Source organism: Lathyrus oleraceus, chromosome 7, assembly GCF_024323335.1.
Source record: "Lathyrus oleraceus cultivar Zhongwan6 chromosome 7, CAAS_Psat_ZW6_1.0, whole genome shotgun sequence".
In the NCBI taxonomy this organism is placed as follows: Eukaryota; Viridiplantae; Streptophyta; class Magnoliopsida; order Fabales; family Fabaceae; genus Lathyrus; species Lathyrus oleraceus.
In genome coordinates this window covers 85787233-85810885 of record NC_066585.1, presented here as the reverse complement: position 1 = coordinate 85810885, position 23653 = coordinate 85787233, and the positions used below count along the sequence as shown (strand labels likewise).

General features: G+C 35.1%; 2 protein-coding genes across 2 annotated transcripts; both read left to right on the top strand.

The window, feature by feature from the left end:
* The first annotated feature begins 454 nt into the window (after positions 1-454).
* LOC127100729 (uncharacterized) lies at positions 455-3288 on the top strand. The gene is made up of 4 exons (XM_051037995.1): positions 455-835; positions 926-1427; positions 1586-1787; positions 2430-3288. Exons 1-4 carry the CDS (start codon positions 481-483, stop codon positions 3267-3269), a joined length of 1899 nt encoding a protein of 632 aa, XP_050893952.1. The 5' UTR covers positions 455-480; the 3' UTR covers positions 3270-3288.
* Positions 3289-10450: 7162 nt separating this feature from the next.
* Positions 10451-12977, top strand: LOC127100727 (uncharacterized). Its single transcript, XM_051037994.1, has 4 exons — positions 10451-10865; positions 10948-11449; positions 11531-11732; positions 11932-12977. The coding sequence occupies exons 1-4, from the start codon at positions 10478-10480 to the stop codon at positions 12823-12825; spliced, it is 1986 nt and encodes a 661-aa protein (XP_050893951.1). The 5' UTR covers positions 10451-10477; the 3' UTR covers positions 12826-12977.
* The last annotated feature ends 10676 nt before the right edge of the window (positions 12978-23653 follow it).

Sequence of the window (23653 nt, the reverse complement as noted above, 5' to 3'; positions counted from 1 at the left end):
AATAATAATAAAAATAATTGTTGTTTAATATTTTAAAATAAAATTATAATAATATTTTGAATTTTTTTCGTCTTGATCGATCTTATTGATTCACTTCCAAATATTTTAAATTTTTTAAAATTATTAATAATATTTTAAAATTTATTATATAATTATTCTAAAACATTAAATGATGTATCATCTTTCATCGTATGAATTAATACTAAAATTTAATACTAATTTATTATAATATATATTAGGGTTATAGGGTACTGTCTAAGAATTTCAAATAAAAATAATATCTCAAAAATTAATTCATTTAATACACATAACACATAAGATTCTTTAAAATCTAAAATAGTTAACTATTTATGTTTTTGGTATATTTGATTTCCCATATATATAATATATATATATATATATATATAAGCCTTCAACCTTTTGTTTTATTGCATCATAACATAACCAACACATATACACATAAAACAATATTAAACCTTAATGTTGACGACGGTAGAACATACTTGGTCATCAATGAAACCAATATTGGCTCAGCTATGCATTTCTCCGAACAAACGCAAAGCCAATAAGAAAGTCAACAACGTTTCATCCGATGAAACATGTCTCAACAATATCCACTCAGATTCTCTTAAGAACCTGTTCGAGATTGGTCTTCCAAGTAACGAATCCCTGGAAGAAAAGCTGTGTTGGATTCAGTCACAAATCATAGGTAACGATGCAGAGTTTGATTCTCCGTTTGGAAGACGAAAACTTGTCTATGCAGATCATACAGCTTCTGGTCGCAGTCTTCATTGCATTGAAAACTTCATCACCAAACATCTTCTTCCTTTCTACGGTACTGTATTAATATTCACTATTTATAAATATTTATTTAATTATAGTAGAAAATTTTGTATTTATGAAACCTGTTAACGTTTATATATAGGTAATACTCATACTTCTGAGAGTCACGTTGGAAGCCGAACAACAAGAATGCTACATGAAGCAACTGAGTATATTAAGAAATGTTTAGGAGGTGGAGAAGAAGAAGCACTCATGTTATGCGGTTCCGGCGCAACCGCGGCAATCAAGAGGCTACAAGAAGTAATGGGAATTGCGGTGCCTTCTATTTTGAGAGAGAGAATGTTGAGGTGTCTTGATGAAGAAGAAAGATGGGTGGTGTTTGTAGGACCTTATGAGCATCATTCAAATTTACTTTCTTGGAGGCAGAGTTTGGCTGAGGTTGTAGAGATTGGACTAGATGATCAAGGATTGCTTGACATGGAAGCTTTAAAGCTACAACTTGAAGCTTATAAGGATTCTAATAGGCCTTTGTTGGGATCTTTCTCTGCTTGTAGTAATGTTACTGGAATTTACTCGGATACGCGTGCGATTGCTAGGCTTCTTCATCAATACAACGGATTTGCATGTTTTGATTTTGCAGCAAGGTATACATACTAACCTTTAACCGTAATTTTTTTTTGAAGTCTGTGCGATAATCTGCATTGTACGTTATGATTTTTTGTAGTAATAGGACTAAGTGCATTGCACCGTTTATCTATTTGATAGCATAATAATGGTTACATTAATTTGTTTGTTTAATTAGTGGTCCTTATGTGGAGATTGAGATGAGATCAGGGAAGATTGATGGGTATGATGCTGTGTTTATCAGTCCACATAAGTTTCTAGGTGGTCCTGACTCTCCTGGAGTGCTTTTGATGAACAAGGCTTTGTATTATTTAAGATCTTCACCTCCATCTACTTGTGGAGGTGGAACTGTCAATTACGTTAATGGCTTCAATGAAAAGGTACAATAATTTTCCTTCTTCTTGGTATGATAACTATAATTAGGTGAACAATGTATTAATATCTCTTAAGTTTCTACTATATATCGAAAAAAGTTTTTAGTAAAGAAAAAAAATATAAATAAATATCATTTATACATACCACCGTCAATGAGTGTTATTTTAATTGATTTAAAAAAACGATATGAATATTAGATACTTATAGAAAAATATAGAATAGTATATGTATTTTAATAGAAGTTTGTCTCTTTAATGTTTTTGGTAAAGTCCTTCATTGTGTCACTCATGGGTTCAGAGTTCGTATAGGATTTTATGCCTTCTGACTTCTTCTTGTTTTTGACTAGAATATGTCTTCAGACTTGCAACAACTAATAAAATACTGGTAGGTTTGATAAAATAAAACCATATGACATAGCAAAATAGATGTAAGTATGAATGCATAATTATCAAGTGTGTACCAAAAAACTAAACATAATTAATCGTAAAATATATAAATAAAAATAGACGCCGACATATATTTCGTGTGTATTTGGGTTATACTAAAAAGTCCAATACATGATTCACATCAAAAAATGTCAACTATTGTTTTTTCTTCTTTTGTTTTTGCATTGGAACTTCATGAAATCATCATGTTTTCAATTTCAGGATACATTATACTTGGATGACATAGAAGAAAGGGAAAACGGTGGCACTCCTCCGATAATCCAAACAATGAGAGCAGCATTAGCATTTTGTGTGAAAGAGTTCATCAACCACAAAGAGATTGAAAAGCTTGAACAATTCTACATTAACAAAGCACTTAAGAGACTCATGTCTAACAAAAACATCGACATCCTAGGAAACATGAACACCAAAAGACAAGCTATATTGTCTTTTGTCATTTACTCTACCACCAATACTAAGAACAAAAGAGGTAAGATACTTGGTGGCTCTTTCGTCGCGACATTGTTAAACGATCTCTTCGGCATTCAATCGCGAGGTGGATGTGCTTGTGCTGGTCCTTATGGTCACAATTTGCTCAACATCAATGAGTCTCAATCACTTGATGTTAGATCAACCATTCAAGAGGGTTATGTTGGTGTGAAACCGGGTTGGACAAGAGTTAGTTTTCCTTATTACATGAAGGAAGAGGATTTTGAGTTCATTTTGACTGCCATAGAGTTTCTATCTGTCTATGGACAAAGGTTTCTTCCACTATACAAGTTTGATTTGAAGAATGGGAGTTGGAGAATAAGGAAACAGAAACTTGAGACTTTGATCAAGGAGAGTAAATGTTGTTGTAAAGAAAGTAAAGAGAAAACAATAAGTGACTATGTTAAAGTTGGTAGTGAGTTTAATGTTGGAAGTAAACAAATTGGAGTGTTGAGAAGGAAATCATACATTGATGCTAAATGTATTGCTAGGAGACTCCCCAAATTTCCTCCTCAAGGCATGGTACATCTTGATGTAGATGTAGATCCTAGTGTCCTCCATTTTATAGTTTAGTCATGAGAATTGTGGTATAGATCTCTCACTAGTGGCTACTCTTACTAATTGAAAGTGACCTTAATAAATGTTAGTGAGCTTTAGTGTCATTAACTTACTTGTAACATGTGAGTTTTATGTAAGTTTTGTGTCTTGTAAAAAGGACTCATCTTGCATAGCAAAGATATACTTGTAAGAATATAGAATAAAGACCTTTTTCTTTTGATATTTTCTTCTTCATCTCTATTTTCTAATATATTCTTATAATTTTGTTATTTCATAATTTGTTATCAACACAATAGTCTAATTTGTTTAGATGTTATATTGTTATAATTCATCTTCTTCTATTTTTTTAATATCTTGGAATAATTTGATTTATGGTTCAATATACAACACTCCTCTATATTTTAAGTGATATTTGGTTTGCATAAAAGAATTTTTTTTATTATCTCCTTATAATACGGAGATTCTCTCTCTATGAACCCTGAATGCATTATTTCAATCCAGATTCCAACTTTGTTCTAGCATGACATTGCTCCATAATCTGGTGTGAATTTTATTTTTCAATTTAATAACTTTTGTATTGTTACTATTTAATTATCCCCCCGTAAATGTTAGGGTTAGTAAGAAATTCCCAAATTAGCTAAGTTTCGTTCCTACGAAGAAGGCGAACTGCACGAGCTGGTTGACGGTTGAAGAAGGCGAACTGCACGAGCGGGTTGGGGAGAAAAAGAAAAAAGGAAATGTTTTGAAAAATAAAATTCAAGTAGCGTTGATGTAATAAGATAAAAAGAATATGCTTTGACAAAAATAAATCAAAAATCAAAAGTCAAGCGTACAAAAAGAAAACCCCGAAAAGGAAATGGTTGTAAGAAAGTGGACGTAAAGAAAGAGATATTATTGAAATAAATACTTTATGCTCTATTATCTTTAGGACTTTGAACCCAAAGAAAAACCAATAAATTTTGTAAGTCCAACCATGTTACAACCAAAAGAAATGCCTTATTGATCCATAACTAATAATGTATCTGGTGATATTGTTTAGATGAAATGCAAAGTATTTCTTTAGTTCATGCATTGTCTGATTTTTTAGGAAAATACTAACCATTGAGAGATACTCAGTGAGATTATGATCCTGATGAATGATTAACTATTGATCTAGACATATTTTAAATATTAATTTGGTCAAGCAAATAATTCATATTTATACTATGGTTTATGGATAGTCATGATATTCATTATGAACTTAAATTTGAAATAATACCATGCCATAAAAACAAATTTCAAAATTCTTGACCTGAGTCAGTCAACCCTATTAGTGAAACATTCATGCAAAAGATTTTTGAGCCACTTGATTGATTTTGTTTGAGGACAAACAAAAAGATAAGTTGGGGAGAGTTGATATGTGTCAAATTTACGTAAAATATGTAGTCACTTATTAACTTATTTTACAAGCAATCAATACAAAAAAACCATTTATTTATCTAGTAAAAGTGAGAAAACACCTGTTTGGACTTTCCTAGTATGTATTAACTGAAAACAGATAAAAAAAGAACTTGAAAACCACGATTCAGGATATAAATACCAAGACAGAGCAAAACCGTAAGGAGCAAGGCTCTCTAGGCCTAGGCATGGATGCGCTAAGCGCATGCAGAAGGCCAGATGCACGTCTAGGTATAAGTACTTAGTGGTGAAGCAAGAGTTTATGCGCTAAGAGTAGAGGCAACACACTTATCGAGGCAAGGCGACTAGGGTTATCTGTCATGCAACTATCATTGCTTAATGGAAAAGAAAGCAGACTAGCTAGGCGTAAGGGCGATGTGCCTAGCGAGGGGTCCAAATCCTTGCCTATAAATAAGGGTTTCCAGTTTATTGCAAAGGAAGTTTCAGTGGAGTAAGGTAGAACGTAATGGGAGTAGGTTCATCTTGGTCTACAACAAAAGAATAAGAGAGGGGGCTTAAAGGTGGAAGTGTTGCTTAAGTGATACGACATATAAACTTCAAAGCTTAGCTTCGTGGGATTACCGACGACTATGATAAGTAAGTGTAACTAGAAATTTATTTGTTGGGGGTATGATGTAGTCATTATATTCAGGTATTAAATAGGTCATAATATTCTATATAATTCTACTCAAGCTTTAATATTGACAACTCTTTAATCGTAATCCTTGTCTTAACTTTGTTACCTAAAACTTATTTACATGGTGTGACTTGACATCGAAAGGTGTTTGCCATTACTAGATCCAAGATAATCATCTATTGGATACTTATGTCGAGAGATAGGGTTACATTTGATACTTGCACGTAATGTAGTAGGATTAGTGTGGAATCTTGTTGTTTATAAACATTGGAACTTAATGCTTTGCGTTGGCTAATAGACCAAGATATCGACGATTAGGTAATGCGATGATCTTACGATATTGAGATCGAAAGGAAATACGAATGAGACAACAAGCGGTAATATTAATAGCTAAGTAGAGGAACATATTACTGACCTATGGTTATGTATGGAAAATACGTAATAACAAAATCTACCCTTAGCAAGTTTTTTTACTGTTAACATTGAAATCTCCTATTTATTTTCTGCCATTTTTCATGTCATTTAATTTTACGCATCAAAACAAATACAAAACCCTTCTCTACTTAGAACCGTCAAAACTGTTGAACGGTATTTGAAACCAGCAGTCTCTGTTAATACGCTAATTATAAAACTTACTTTTGTTGTTCAACAAACGACTATCACCAACATTCTTGGCTTCACTATAGGTTTTATCCCTTTTAAATATCTTGATGTCCCTATCTTTAAACATAAACTGAAATTCCCCTACCTTCAACCCATAATCGATAACATCAAAGATAAAGAACTCAACTTGTGAATCTATCATCCAAGGCACACTCATTTACATTTTTAAAACTTATCATTGGCCTAGAAAGCTTATCAAAAAATGGGCACTTGGATAAAAAAAAATTATCTTGACATGTTGTAATGAAACTAGGAAACTTCTCACCATATCTTAGTACAAGTTTATTCTCCTATAGAAGACCGTGAGTTGAAATTAAGACAAATACCCATGATAAATGAAGTAGGTTGTGTGAAATTATGTTGGGATATTTTCTTATCTTATCAACAATAGACCTCTACTCTTTAAGATAGATTTATTAAAGAAAATAAGCATGTTAATGACTACATTTATTCTTCTTTGGGACGTGGATTAAAAATATCTCTCAATCTAGAATGAGAATGTTATTGGTAATGATTTTAATATTCTTAATTATGTGTGGAATACATTTATTTTGGGTTAAAATTAGGGGTAGCAAATGAGCATGCCCGTCCTTTTAGGCTCACCCCGCAAATGTCCGGAAAAAAAATGGGGCGGGGCGAGGTGGACATAGTTGAGAATGCGGGTTTAAAACCTATGTCTGTCCCTAAAAAAACTGAGGGTGGGGCGAGGAAAGCCCACGAATACTGCATCTTTTAAGTCTAAAAATGCTAAAATTTATGTAAATGCTTGTACCCATAAAATCCCACAAAAAAGGGGTGGAGCGGGACAAATACTTAAAGGGTGCGGGCAAAACGGGCATGCCCAACAGACCAGACTTGTTTTGTCACCCTTAGTGAAAACCTATTTTATCTTCTGCCATATGAATGATTTTGAAAAACCCCGGTAAAAAAAGTTTGGATTCCCTTTAGGCATGAAAATATAACCCATACTCGTGGCTACCCACCCGAACTCGCTCCTAATTTGACGGGGAAAACCCGCTTTCACTGGGTTTGAATTTGGGTTTGGGTTTTCCCCAACTATAAATTATAGGAACAAGTCGGATAATTGGGAGACTAGAATCCACTTTGTATCTGGTCAGTTTATTTCATTATGTACTTTATTATTTAGTTTTGATAATTTAAAATATTAAATTTGTGGTCAATGTTTTGATATTTTGATTTATATTTATAATTTAAAATATTTGGAATGTATGTATGTAATTTTTTGAGATTGTTTTATATTATTATTTGTAATGTAATTTGATTTTGGAAAAAATAAATATTTTTATTTAAAAAAATTGATTTCACTAAATTGATGGTGGCGGGACGGGGATACCCGACTCCGTTTGGGACGAATTTGAGTTTTAATTATTCCTCCTTGTTAGAGATTGGGGCGATGAACGAGTATTGTTTGAGAATTCGGGTTTGAGTTTTGGGAGGTAAAAATTATCTCCGTCCAACTCCATTTTCATGCCTAATCTCTCACTGACTTATATGGATTCCCCTATTTTAACCTCTCATTCAAAAAAATATATATATATGGCAGACCTTTTTTATTAATTACATTTTTTTTAAATGCCACATCAGATTTTTATTTCCTTTTAAATTATTTTTAACCATTAATATTTTAAAGAAACAAAAACAAAAACAAAAAAATCTTTTTTCAAGGTTTGAACATATGACCGTATGGTGCAAAACAAACCACTTGGGCTATTTCTTTTTGGTAATATATTTTTCCTGAAAATTTTACCTTGTACCCCTACAGTTAGCCTCATACCCCTACAATTTTTTAAAAATTTTCATTCTATCCTTTTTGGCATTTTAAAAAAATTATTAAAAATTATAAAAATAAAAAAAAATAAAAAAAATACGCACCGGAACACTTCAAAGAAGAGTTCCGGTGAATTAAAAAAAAAGGATAACTACCGGAACACTTTTTAAAAGAGTTCCGGTTTAGACCATCCAAACCGGAAGTCTTTAAGAAAGACTTTTGGTATACAACAAACCAAACCGGAAGACTTTCTAAAAGACTTCCGGTTCAGTGCCCCAAAAGGCAACAAACCGGAACTCTTTAGACATGTGTTCCGGTATACATTACGTGAACCGGAAGACTTACTCTGAGTGTTCCGGTTTACAATGCCAAAAAGTGAAAATTTGCTTTCCGGAAGTCTTCAGACAAAAATGGTAAAAAAATTTAGAAATGAAAAATATACCCTATTTATATGAGGGTATTTTGGTCAAAAAAATATAAATATAGGGGTGTGGGTACAATTGTAGGAGTACGGAGTAAAGTTTTCATTTTTCCTAACACTCATATTAATTGTCTATTGCTTTAAAAACACATGTCATATATAACAATATTTAACATGATGACTCTTTCTGCTTCATCACTGCTAGCAGAAAGAACAAATAAATACTTTTATATTTTGTAAGGATCTTCAAAGAGAATTCAGAACAAGCTTATTCTTGAAAACATTAATGAATATGATTTCAAAGATGGAGTTTCTTCGATAACACATAAACTAAAGAGTTTCCTCATTTTCATCATTATCACAACGATACAACAAAACATAAATTTGAAGTTTCATCATGGAGTTTCATCATCAAAACATATAATTTGGAGTTTCATCACAATCAACAACATTTAAACTTGGAGTTTAATCATGAAGTTAGTTAGTTACCTCAACTACAAATGCATCCAAGTACTCTCTGCAATTCAATCAATTTATTCCAATAGTAAGTTTTTTTAGATTATTCTAAATCATATTCTTTGAATTCAATATAACCTAATGGTTAATTAAATAAAAAAAATTAATTTAACTGTTATATTAAATTCAATTCAAAGACTATGATTTGGAGTAAATTAAAAAAAATTATTCTTGAAGTAAATTGATCACCAAATTGAGATAATAAGTTTTAAATCTAATTTCTCTTTGTCTTTCTTCCTACTATATTGATTTGAGCGTTTGAGTGATAACCTTACCTGTTTTAAACTCCGTCACTTTAAAAGATTTGGTTCACAATCATCATCATTTCTCATCTCATTTCTGATTTGACATTAAAGAAGACTTAATATATATATATATATATATATATATATATATATATATATATATATATATATATATATATATATATATATATATATATATATATATATATATATATATATATATATATATATATATATATATATATATATATTCAAGAATCAAATTAATTTTAATAATTTGTTTTTGTTTTTATTTAATTATAATTAATTAAATTTTAAGTAATTTTTTTGTAAAATTATATCAAAGGTCCTTTAAGTTATTTTTTTAAAAAGATTGACCCTTTAGTATTTTTTTGTAACAATTTCTTTGAAATAATTCCTACATCTTTTTTCTCACATTTTAAACATTTAAAAATGTGGGATTATTGTATTTGTGGTTGCACTTCATCATTTTCATATCTCTAAAAATAATTGTATCCATAATTAGCACATTCACTATGTTAAAAAAGGATAATGATGCATATGTTTGATAACTTAAAAGACCAAATTGTTACAAAAATAACTTAAAAGGCCAACTTTTAAAAAAAATAATAACTTTAAAAGATCTTTAATATAATTTTGTTTAAATTTTTGTACATGCTATGTAAACAAAAAAATCCACCGTAAATATTTTTTTTGAAAAAAAAAACAATAACTTTATTTTAGAGAATATTTATTTCGAAAAGAGTTATAGAAAATAGAGGCTAATAACTTTTTATTTAAAAAAAATAGTATAGCCCATAGTTTAAATTTCAAGCGCGTTTTCCTTTTAAAAAAGTATTATATTGCGTTTATGTTTATCACAACATCAAGTATATAGTGCACTCTTAAACCTTGTAAAATAAACTTCAACAAAAAGGATAAATTAAAATGAGTAATAAATAAAGAGTTTAATGAATCTGCATCGGTGTAAAAAAAAATTACAATCCTCCAATAACAAACTATCCATCTATCAAATCATTCAAATTACTTTAAAATATCAATATGAAAAAACTGAAAAAATTAATATATTTAAATAGTTCAAAAATATATTTAAATTTAATTATATTATATGTAATGGATGTGATGTGGAAGCTGAAATAAAATATATTTAACATTCATTTTGGTGGAAAGAAAAGGTCAAAAAGAACATAATAGTTAAACTTTAAAAAAAAAACAATGTTAAAAAAAAAATGGTCAAAAAGAATAGAACAGTTAAAGTTAAAAAACAATGTTACAAAAAAAGAAAAGGTCAAAAAGAATATAATAGTTAAAGTTCAAAAACAATGTTATAAATTGCAACTGGAATCAAGAGGGAGAGCTACCTGAATTGGAAATATCCATAATAAAATAGTACAAAACAGGTTTTTTTGAGCCCATCATATACAATCCCACTGAAAATCATCAAATCTATCTATGTCTCTATCAAACTATATTATATATTCTACATTCTTTCATATGTTTCATCACATTAACAATATCATACATCACTATATTCAGTTCTTGTTTATGGAGCTACAGCAATCATTCTTAGCAAAAATCATACCTGTGTTAGTTCGAAATGGAGACTCCGAGCCTTTATCCAAAAGAAGCAACATGTCAGAAACATCTAATGATTTTTGCTACCACCCTGAGTCATTTAAGAAGCTGGTGGAAATGGAGTTGCCTTGTAATGAATCTGTTGAAGATAAACTGTGTTGGTTGCGGTCTCAAATGATAGGTAATGATGCGGAGTTTGATTCTTCGGTTGGAAGACGGAAACTAGTCTATGCTGATCATACGGCTTCTGGCCGCAGCCTTTGTTACAATGAAAATATCATCGTCAATCATCTTCTTCCTTTCTATGGTATGTCGCTTTGTTCCTTCGTAATTTACAAAGAAAAATTTGAAAAGTATTGTAATAGTTACTTCTTGGTATTCCTGTACAGGTAATACTCATACTTGCGACAGTTATGTTGGAAGCCGGACGACGAAAATGCTGCATGAAGCAACGGAGTATATTAAGAAATGCTTAGGTGGTGGAGAAGGTGATGCAATCATTTTTTGTGGTTCAGGAACGACTTCGGCCGTCAAGAGGCTACAAGAAGTAATGGGAATTGCAGTGCCTTCTATTTTGAGGGAGAGGATGATGAGGTGTCTTGGGGAAGAAGAAAGATGGGTGGTTTTTGTTGGACCACATGAGCATCATTCAAATTTACTTTCTTGGAGGCAGAGTTTGGCTGAGGTTGTAGAGATTGGACTTGATGATAAAGGGTTGCTTGACATGGAAGCTTTAAAGCTACAGCTTGAAGCTTATAAAGATAGTAATAGGCCTTTGTTGGGATCTTTCTCTGCTTGTAGTAATGTTACTGGAATTTACTCGGATACGCGTGCGATTGCTAGGCTTCTTCATCAATACAATGGATTTGCATGTTTTGATTTTGCAGCAAGGTATAGATAGTTGATTAGATTTGTTGTTTGGGACATTTTGTATGATGGAATGTTTGATGAGATGTGTTTGTTTTTGTTTAGTGGTCCTTATGTGGAGATTGAGATGAGATCAGGGAAGAATGATGGGTATGATGCTGTGTTCATCAGTCCACATAAGTTTCTTGGCGGTCCCGACTCTCCCGGAGTGCTTTTGATGAACAAGGCTTTGTATCAGTTGAGATCTGCACCTCCATCCACTTGTGGAGGCGGAACTGTCACTTATGTTAATGGCTTCAATGAAAAGGTAAATCTCATTTCTCATATTGGAAATTTCGGAAAATCATATGTCAAATTATGCATGAAAGATTAAAACGCCGTTGTTTAGCACTGTATAAAAAACATCGACATAGACACCAAACATAATACTGATATTGACTGACACGTAGACACTAGTAATATTCATGAAAACTTTATGAATCATATCATATGTGTGATCAATGCAGGACACATTATACATGGAGAACATAGAAGAGAGGGAAAACGGGGGCACACCTCCTATAATCCAGACGGTGAGAGCAGCATTGGCGTTTTGGGTGAAAGAATACATTGGCTACAAAGAGATTGAAAAAAGAGAACACATATACATTACCAAGGCACTTAAGAGACTTGTATCCAACCCCAACATTAAGATTTTGGGAAACTTGCACGCCAAGCGACAAGCTATACTATCATTTCTCATCTATTCAACCACCAATTCTTGCTTATCAACTGATAGAAATTGCCAAGAACAAGAAAGTGAACTTAATCTATGGCAAGAAATGGGGAATCAAAGAGGTAAACCACTTCATGGCCCTTTTGTTGCAGCATTGCTCAATGACCTTTTTGGCATTCAAGCTCGAGGCGGGTGTGCTTGTGCTGGACCTTATGGACATGAATTACTCAACATCAATAAATCTCAATCACTTGCTATTAGATCAGCAGTTCAACAGGGCTATATTGGAGTGAAACCTGGTTGGACAAGAGTTAGTTTTCCCTATTACATGAGTGAAGAGGATTTTGAGTACATCCTAAGTGCAATAGAGTTTTTAGCTTTATATGGTCAAAGGTTCCTTCCTCTATACACCTTCAATTTGAGGAATGGAAGTTGGAGAATGAAGACAGAAAAATTTGAGGCATTACACAAGGAAGAGAATTGCAACATTTCTAATCATTTATTGGGAAACAATCTAGAGGAAGTAAATACAAATGTTGGAGTTAAACAACAAGATGTGGTTGTGAGAAGGAGCCAATCTTATTTTGATATGGCCAAATATATTGCTAATAGCCTTCCTAAATTCCCTCCTCAGGGTATATTGCAAGAAGACATTGATTATGATACCCTCTACTTCAGAGTTTGAATTTTGAATGTGTTGTCAATACTTGATACCAAACACTAATTATGAATATATTCTACATATTTGATTGTGTATCATTTGTTCATTTGGTTTGTAATAGAGTTAAATCTATATTTCTTGACACCCTTAATAAAAATTGGATTTAAAATGTGTAAGATTTAAGTTTGGACTTTAATGTTTCTTAAATAATGTGACAATGATTTATCACTAAAGATTAATCAGGTTTAATTAATTAATTAATTAGTTTTTCATTAAATTTAAGAAAATTTACTCATCATTCCATCACCTTAAAATAGTTAGTAGAGTTTTCTTTAAAAATGTCAGGTAAGTTTCATAACTTTGATTTTGTCACATCTCTTATATGTTGAAAATGTAATTCATTGTGTCAATTCATGTTATTTAAAAATTATGTAACAAGTTGGTTAGTGGTTGAAATTCTGTTATGCAACATGTAGAAAAATTGTTAAAAAATTGTTTGGCTTGTAAGAATATGTCTCGTGGGTATATCATAGACCCAAATAGATATATCAATTTTAGTTAGACAAACTGCTTTAAGAATATATCTGAGGGCTATATGAGATAATAATTTGTTTTTAAGACTTGATTTAGGTGGTTAATGTGTATTTAAATATCACTCTCATTGTAATATGATATATGATAATACTACAATAATAAACTTTCTTCTTCTTCTTCATATCTCTCTCTCTCTCTCTCTCTCTCTCTCTCTCTTCCAATATTTATCTTTTTTTTTCGTGTGAGGTGTATGTAGCGGTGTATTCGTCGCCATATGATTTATCAATTAAACCATAAGCAAAGTATACAATGAAGTTTCGAGTCGTCACCGCACTTTTATTTATCCAAAGGATTGGCTAAAAAGCGAACAAAAGCCTAAGAAGTTTTACACGTAGAAAACTAATAAAAGATCAGAGATTCCGGGTAAGGGGTAAGTTACGCAATGGGAAGGTGTTAGGCACCCACTACGTCCTAGGTACTCCTAGGGAGCCCTTTTCACACTTGTTGTAAAAGATTGTTATTTGTTAAGACATATGCATTGTGCAAACAGGAGTGAGATGATGAGAAAAGAATGTACAAGTTTTATTGGGTTTGAACGGATGAACCCGTTGCCTACGTACCTTCCATCAAAGGTAAGGATCAAAACGCCGTAGTTCGGCTAAAAGATTTCCAAAAGTTGGTGGATTCAGTTTTAAACACAAGCATTGAGGCTTTTCATTATCAATGGGAGAACACTCGACCAAAAACAACATCCACCATGCGAGGATAGCTTCGACGTACTAGAGGGGTTAGCCCTGTTTGAAGTACGGAAGTCTTACTGTCGACTCACTAAGGATAGGCAAGATTTACATCAACCACAATGATAATTGAAGCCTATGGCTAATGCATGAAAAGATTAATGGACAAAGCCAAAACAAGTGAATGAGTGAAGTTAATTGATTGTGATTATGAAAATGGAGTCAAAGTATGATTAATATTGATTCAAAAGAAGTATTATGAAATGGAGTTTGCAAAAAAAGAGTCAAGGACTTGAGTCCAGGTTTTTAGTTTGAAAACATGAAGAAGTTTGCACAATGTCTATGTCAAGTTTAAGATCAAAGTGTGAAAAGGTTCTAGGACATAATGAGGATGAATGAATGATGATGGAAAGTAAAACTTCTCAGGAGGTTCACTTCTTGAGATCATATAAAGGATGATTCAAGTGCGTCCTTTGGAATGGAAAGTAAGTAATGATAAAACAAACAAATGATACCGGATGCCACTCAATGGTCTTACTCCAATCTCACAAACAAAAGCGGATATCGGATACCAATAGCTGGGTTTACACCAATCTCCTAAAACAGAACTGGATATCAGAGGCCACTCAATGGTCTTACACTAATCTCCTTAAAAAGAAAACAATGAAGAAATATGGAAGTCAACTGCCAGCTTGTGGGACTTAGGTTAACCCCACACATGATCATAGGGAAAGCAAAAACAGGGGTGTCAGATGCCAACTTGTGGGACTTACTCTAACACACAGTATGATCCTAGGAAGACAAATGCCAACTTGTGGGACTTACAATTGTATCCTCACATACAAACAGTACAACAAAATAAGATGAGTGGCCAATGTGATGGACTTATACTCACTTCCATATCATAGGAACAAATGCCAACTCGTGGGACTTACAATTGTCCTCAATGGGTAAACAACAATGATGATGTCAAACAGACAAAAGAGATGCTCATGCATTAATGACAATTGATGGTGATAAATGCATAACATATAGGCAAGCAAATGCACATAGAGCAAGCAATCAGTCAATGAATAGCAAACAGCACACTCTATAGCCAAACAATTGGGGGCTCACACAAGAGGGTTTGACTTTGAAAGTCCACTGTAATGGGTGAAGGTCGCTCTTAACCTGGCCATTGAGGGGCTCAGGTGAAGCAGATGAATAGGAGATGAGGGGTGTGCCTCATTGCTTCTATCTCAAATCAGAGAGAGCATCAAAGAAAGTGTGGGAGTTCAGAAAGTAGGAACTCTCTCCACATTATTGACTCGATTAGATCTTGGGTATTTATCTCAATGCTTCAACCAGGTACTGGGAGCAAAGAGAGGACACACTGAATAGTGGGGGATAGATTGCTTATCCCTACCTTCCACCAATTGCCTTACTTGAAGGACTTTTCCTGCTTAGGACAAATTTAAACAAACACAGGCATTGCCTCTTAAGGAGGACTTCAGACAGTTTGCCCGGTCAAATAACAGACCGGGTCTCCAGACTACATGAAGAAGAAGTAATTATACCTCAAAGCAAATGCTAAAAAGCAAAGCAAGCAAGTTCAAAGAACTTAGGCAACTAAAGTACCTGAAAAAAGTCAAACTCATTAGTAAACAAGTCAACAGTCAAAATCAAAAGAAATGGATAAACAGTCAACCACAAGAGGTCAACTGTGCAAAGCAAGACTCAAGTTACATGAGTCACCTACAAAACAAAAGGTTAGCACAATATAGACAAACAAACATCAATCAAATTGGTATGATCTTGGAAGCATTGTGCTCAACCTGAAACAGATGAACTCAACATAAGTCCCAAGGACCACTAGGACTAGCCTAGGGTCAAACATGAAAGAAAAAGTCAAGGCAGCAAAGAAAAGTCAACTCAAAGTCAAAGTCAACCAATTAGAAAGCAAACACAATTGGGCCCACATTCAAATCATGCATCATTGTCATTTCATGGATATTTGAAGTCAAAACATGGCAAAGGAAAGCATACAAAAGTCAACAGAATGACTTGCATCAAAAGTTAACCTAAGCAATCTCAAAAATCATGAAATAAATCACACTCAATCCTAACATCTAACATGGTAGGCATGTAAAATTTCATGGCATTTGGATGAGAGGAAGGCAGTCAATTAAAATCATGAAGTCAAACCAAGTTCAAGCATGCACAATGAAAGTCAACAAGCATAGGTCAACTTCAAAAAAATCATATCAAATTGAAAACAGATGAGAAATGAATGAGATTAACACCAATGAAAAGCTTGAAATGTCTAGTATGCACATATGAAATTTCATGGTCATGTGATAAGATTTGAGAATTTCACAAAAGATTTGGCAAGGCATAGCACAAAAAGTCAACACATGACCAAGCATGGAAGAAAATTCACAATCAAATGGAAAACAGCAAGATTAATTCCAAGAAAATTCATACATGAAATAGACATACAAAGGATCATTCATGCAAAAAATGGGGTCAATTGGATGCAAGGAAGCATGTGAACAAAATTGGGGAAAATGCATGATCATGGTATAGCAACAAATGTAACACATGACTTCAAAAAATCATAAACAGCAAACCACAAATGGGAAATCCACAAACTCTATATGGAAACAAAGTTCAACATGTCTAGTTTCATCACAAAAAATTTCAAAGGCAATGGATATGTCAAGAGTATTTCACAATTGAAATGGTAAGATGTATCAATTTGGCATACATGTCAAGAAAATAATTATCAATGAAAAACCAGCCAATGGAAAATTAATTAAAATTCACCATAAAATAGTAGACATCTTCATGAACATGTGGAAAAAATTTCAAGATTTTTGGGTGAAATGTGAAAGAGAAATTAATGTGTGAAGTTGGAAGAAGTTTGAAGCAAACATGAACAAAATGCAAGGCAATGTTGGTCAAACAAAGAGTCAACGAGTGGCAGAAGTGAAATATTGGCCTCATTTATCAAAACGGTGCAGTTTTGAAGCACACAACTAAATGTTGTGATTGGCTATTATCCAATAAAACAGGACACGGGCCAATGGCAATTCATACTTATGAGTTTCATGCACTACTAGGGCTTGGCAACAGCATACAGCATACATCTTCAACATGGTTCATCATCAATTGAAATTTGAACAAACCAAACCAACATGGCAATGATGATGTTCAACAACACACAAACAACAGCAGGTAACACAAGACATATGGTTCTTTGAGCATGAACAAAAGATTCACAAACTGCAGCAGGTTTTAGCAAGCATCATTATGAAAATAAGTTCCCAGCATAAACACACAGCAGCATGGCAATGGTAATGTTCCTACTGCAACCAACCAACAGCACACCACATATTTCACATGGACTTTATGGGCATGGTTATAAGGTTCAAAACAACAGCAAGGTTTAATCAGCATGGCATATGCAGCACAGTAGGTTCATGAAATAAACATGCAACATTGAACAACCAAACATAAGCAGAACCAACAATGATCATGACCTATGAGACACCATTAACATGTGCATTAGCTAGCAACAAAACACACATAATCATGAGTTCATGTACTGGGTAGAGTTATGATTTCCAAACAGCAGCAGGCATTAACAGCATGGCAGCATATTCACGTTCATCATCATCATGTAATCATCATCATAAAACATTAAGTAATCAGCATGGTATCAATGTTCTTCCTGATATAAACAAGCAAAACAACATAAGCATGAAAGTTTCTAGGCAGGGCTCCCTAAGCTGCAGCAAGGATTCATCATCATGTTTCATCATCATCATATCAAATTCGAGCAACAATACACAATGACATAGCATTAGCAACATAACACAAATCAAGCAAAACATAATCCATGTGGATTTCTGGACAGGTTTAAAGTTTTCAATCAGCAGGGCATATGCAGCAAGGCAACATCAGTGGTAGGTTTTTAGAAATGGGGCAATTGCAGCCAACACCAACAAATAGACAGCAAGGCATATTCATCATCATCATGTAATCATCCAAACAACAGCAATCAAATAGCATGGTGCTCAACATGGTATCACCAACATCAAAACAAAGTGACTTGACCCAACATACAATACATTATTCAGCAACAAATAATCAAACAACAAGTATAATTCCTGGACAGTTTAAGGTTTAAGAACAAACTGCAGCAGGGCACATTCATGTTGTCACCAACATTAGAACAAAATAACTTGACCAAACATACATCAGCATGGTATTAGCAAGCAGTCAACATAAATCATATGGTTTTCTGGGAAAATATATTAGTTTTCATGAACAGCAGCAACAACATCATTCTGAGCTCGTAAATTCGAGATGCTCAGAAAACAAAATCACACATACTAACATCATCATTAAACATCCATCAACACAAATCCAGCAATGGTTTTCAGTATATCACACTATAGAGTGAGATTCGAGCAAAGAAACAATGGTGTACAAAACTTCAGGTCAGCATATCTTCAAACACACACAACCATTTGCCACGATTCCAGTTGTAATAACACTAGCATACCATGTTCTATCCTAAACCTAGCATGATTTGGTGAAAGGAAAGGGTCAATTACTTACTTGATTTTGAAGTCAAGTGAGATGCAGTGCTGGTTTTGATGTTGCAGCCCGATACAGATGTCCACAATGCCTTGCAATGATGGAAGCTTGAGGTCTTTTGGCTCAATGGTGCATGGAAAACCTCACAGCTCTAACTGCCATTTGAGATGCTTTGGAAAACAGGAAATGATGAAGGCTGGACAGATGATATTTGATGGTTCAAGAGAGCTCACCAAGGTGTTTTTGTGGAGAAACAATGAAGGGGATTCCAGGGTTTTGAGTGTTTTAGCAGGATTTTGCTATTTGGTGAAAAATCAATTGAAAGCAAAAGGAGGAATTTGGTCGTGTGGCTGCTGAGTCTGCTCGCTAGGGTTCTGCAAATGGGCAGAAAATTGGCTTTATATCACTTGTTTAACATCACTTAATCAAATGGTAAGTTGGTTTTGTGTGTAATGATGCATTTTGCAAATTGCTAAGTGTGAGCAAATGGAAGTGGAGGTGTGTTTGTCTGCACAAATTTGGGCCTGAGCATGCTGCAAATGGCCAGCACAAATGCTGTCTTTGGTCTGCTAAAGGAATGCTGTACTTGCTTTTGCTCTTTTCCAACCAATTGCTAAAATTGCCAAGATTGTACTATGGTTCAAAATGGTGGTAAAATGGTGATGTGATGATGGTTTTGGACTTTGAGCAAATTACAAATAATATATGAAACATTTCCCAATTGGCAAAAATGAGAAAAAAGTCCTAAATCAAAAAGTCAACTATGAGTCAAACCTTGATTTTTAAATGAAAAGGTCCAAAAATGCCATTTTGAATGGTAAGGTTTTAGGTCATGAAATTTATATTTTTGGAAAGGGGATGAAAAATGTGGTTTGTAGGAAAAAACCCCACCAAATTTGGCCTTATGGTTTGAGAGATATGGCTTGTTGAAGTTCAAAAATTGATGAAAATGATTTGATCATATCTTGACAACCACACATGGGATTTGGGAGTTCTTGGACTTTTTGAAAATGGGAGAACAAGATCTTCAACTTTCATGTTGGGCAAAAATTCATTTGGAGCTTGTATCATGATGTAAGTTTAAGATCAAGAAGTTTCCATTTTTGGCAGTTGAAATTACAGGTCCACTTTCTATTTCTGGAAAATTTTCTGATTGGCTTGATTTTCTTCCATGATGAGGTTTGCCATGACATATGAGGCCTATTAGGACATGAATAAGCTCCTTCAAACCATTTCCATCCATCAAATCCATAGAATCAACCATAGTTGACCAACTTTGACTTTCTAGGGTTTTGGACTTGACTGTGCACTTCTGATGAACTCCAAACCCTAATTCCTTGAGATTTTGACTTAAAATGATGTCTCAAGACAAATGAACTCTTGAATATTGACTATGGTGCCCAAATTCCTCAAGAATGGCCACCATCCACTGCTTTGATTGACTGTTGACTGTCTAGGGTTTTGTGCCTGCCTGTGCATTGACTGCTGACCTCTGAGCCTTCCACCCTTGACTTGAACACTTCAAAAAGACCCCCAAGGTATGTGATCTTGTAGGGCAAACCCTAGGACTTTTGCTCCTTGAGAAACAACTTTGCTTGATTAGTAGACTGATCTCCTGATCAGTTTGACCTAATCCTTGCTTGCTTGCACTTGAGGCAACTGAGGAACAATGCAAATGCTATGCAATGGATTATGCTATGCTATGACCTAATATGAAATGAGATGTACAATGATAGGTGCAAATTTGAGGTGCTACAGCTGCCCCTATTCAATCAGCTGGGAACCCGAACGGATGATAGCAACGGCTGTCAGACTTTCAGGGTAAACAGGGATTGAATACCGAAGAACCGTAGAATTTGCACAGACTGGATATGACACAAAAGGAACCACGTCATTTACTGATGACGTCTGCAATTGACAACTTCAGAAAAGCAAAACCATTTACCGATGGTTGGAAACTGGAGACTTGATATTTACCGATATCAACTTCAGCACAACCATTTACCGATGGCGGCTGGGGAAAACAAACTTCTGAAAAGCAAACCATTTACCGATGGTTAAAACTGGGACCTTGATATTTACCGATATCAACTTCAGCACAACCATTTACCGATGGCGGCTGGGAAACAAATGATGTTGAAAGGAAGCGAGACCATTTACCGATGGTGGCTTCAAAGAAACTGGACATTTACCGATGTCAACTTAGCAAGACCATTTACCGATGGTTGCTGCAACTGGGAATTCGATATTTACCGATATCGAAGAAAGCTGGGCCATTTACCGATGGCATCTCCGCTTGGGGAGGGATAAAATCTTTGTGGTGATACCAGACAAGACGTTTACCGACGACCTCTGGGGATCTCGATTTTATTAACAAAAGAAACAAGGAATGACCAGACATTTACCGGTGACTGGGTGAGACACGATGTTTACCGACATCGAAAGATGATGTTTACCGACATCAAAAGAATGACCAGACATTTACCGATGACTGGAATGAGAAATTTATTGGGGAAAGACAAACAAATATTTGCAACTGAAAACCAGATAGGACATTTACAGATGACTCTACTGGGGATTTCTAGTTGGGGATTTATCATATATTTACCAATGACTGAAAGAAAGACTCGATGTTTACCGACACCGACACAATGGCGTTTACCGACACCAAAAGAAAGACCAGACATTTACCGATGACTGGGTGGAACTCGATGTTTACCGACACCGAAGCAATGGTGTTTACCGACACCAAAAGAATGACCAGACATTTACCGATGACTGGGTGGAACTCGATGTTTACCGACACCGAAGCAATGGTGTTTACCGACACCAAAAGAATGACCAGACATTTACCGATGACTGGGTGGAACTCGATGTTTACCGACACCGACGCAATGGCGTTTACCGACACCAAAACAAAGAAGACACACGCGGGTGTTTGACATGACACTTACTGGTATCACAAGAACGGCATCTTAGATATGTTAAGACAAGGCTGATCACTTGCTGGGAATCTCACTGGGGGAGAAACAAGCTTCTGTCACCATCGGGTGAGGAAATAAACCTCTGTCACCATCGGGTGAGGAAATAAACCTCTGTCACCATCGGGTGAGGAAACAAACCTCTGTGGGGATAGCAATTCTGAATGCTGTCTGAGCAACTGTGGCTGATTTGCTGTGTTGATGTGGAACAAAGATGATCCGCCTTTGCCGGGGCATACGGTCTGATATGGTTTCGAACACATGAATGCATATGTTTGAATTTTTTCTATGGCGTAATGCTCCATATGGAATGGAAATGCTACGCAGTTTGAGGATGCAATGATTACTATATGCAATGCAATATGATGAGAACTCTGCGGGGAGAGATACACAGGACGACTGTGCTGAGGAATCTTCAAGATAAATCCACTGGGAAAGCAACAAACTGCTGCTGGGGGAACCAACAATACCATTCCACTAGGGGAAGACAAGGCAACTTGCTGGGGAGAAATGAATCAACTCTGCTAGGGAGAAAACAAAGGTAACCTGCTGGGGGTAGACCAATCAAACCCACAAAAATTCCGCTTGGGGAAATAACCGCTCTGCTGAGGAAATCACTATTCCGCTGGGGGAGATAAACTAAGAGACTCTCTGGGGATAAGGCCCACACAAACCTCAGATACAATAAACTCTGCTTTGGGGAAAAACTTGTTACTTCTCTGGGGACGACCCACATAATCCACGAGTAAAAACAACTCAGCTGGGGATGCGGATATCGATCGGCCACGATGACTCACCCAATCCTCTGGTAGGATAAACTCTGCTGGAGAGGTAACTGCTTCGCTGGGGAAGACTTAAACAAAACATAGATCCGGATAATGATTCTGTCTGGGGAAAGCACTGCTGGAGAATGCTCACAGGCGACGACCTTACTGGGGAAAATATTCACAGGTGACGACCTGCAAATTGGAACAACAGATGCCCCAGGGAGTATATGGACAAGACACGCTCAAGTGTTCTCAACATTCAAAATGATTTTCAAATGTTTTAACTTTTCTGCACGTCATTGTTTAGCCTTCATGTTTTTAGATGCAATGTTTATCAAAAATTCAGACGTTTTTGCAAACAAAACAGTAAAAATAAAAAACAAGAGAGCAATTTATCTGAATAACGACTTTTATTGATTGGAAGTGCGCCTGAAAAGGCGAGTACATTGGGAAGCAATTCCTAGAAAGAGGTAATTGCGCACAAAAGGAAAATAAACTATCCTAATGGCAATGTGAACACGGCATCCACTGTTTCCCAACTCTGTTATAATTCGTAGATCATCAGTTTCCTCCCAATTCCTTGCTTTCTGAGAAGAATGACTGGACCGATCACATCTGTCGAGATGTTAGCTGACGAAGCATGACGAGGTACAGATGACTCAGAATGTAGTCTTCGCTTTAATCCCCCTTTTGGCTGGACCGCCCTTTCGGGTTTTCAATCCACCGGGATACCCATTTTTGCCTAAGCCGCCCTTGCGGGTTTTCGACTTACCGGGTGTACGATTTTTTCATTTTTATCCCTAACTTTTGCCCGAACCTTTTCTTTCTGTTTTTTGGTTCGCCGGGATGCCCATTTTTGCCTGGACTATTTTGTTCTTTTTGTCCAGCGGGTCAATTTACGCGAAGTATTTTTTGACTACGTCTGAGTTGACAGGGGAAGGAAAATCTTCACCGTCCATAGTTGTAAGCATCAAGGCTCCACCGGAGAAGACCTTCTTCACAACATATGGACCTTCATAGTTAGGAGTCCACTTGCCCCTGTTATCTGCACCGGGAGGAAGGATCCTCTTCAAAACTAGATCGCCAGTTTGAAATGTCCGAGGACGCACTTTCTGATCAAAGGCTCGCTTCATCCTCCTCTGATACAACTGCCCATGGCACACAGCTGCTAACCGTCTTTCTTCGATAAGGCTTAACTCATTAAACCTTGTACGAATCCACTCGGCTTCGTCCAGCTTGACATCCAATA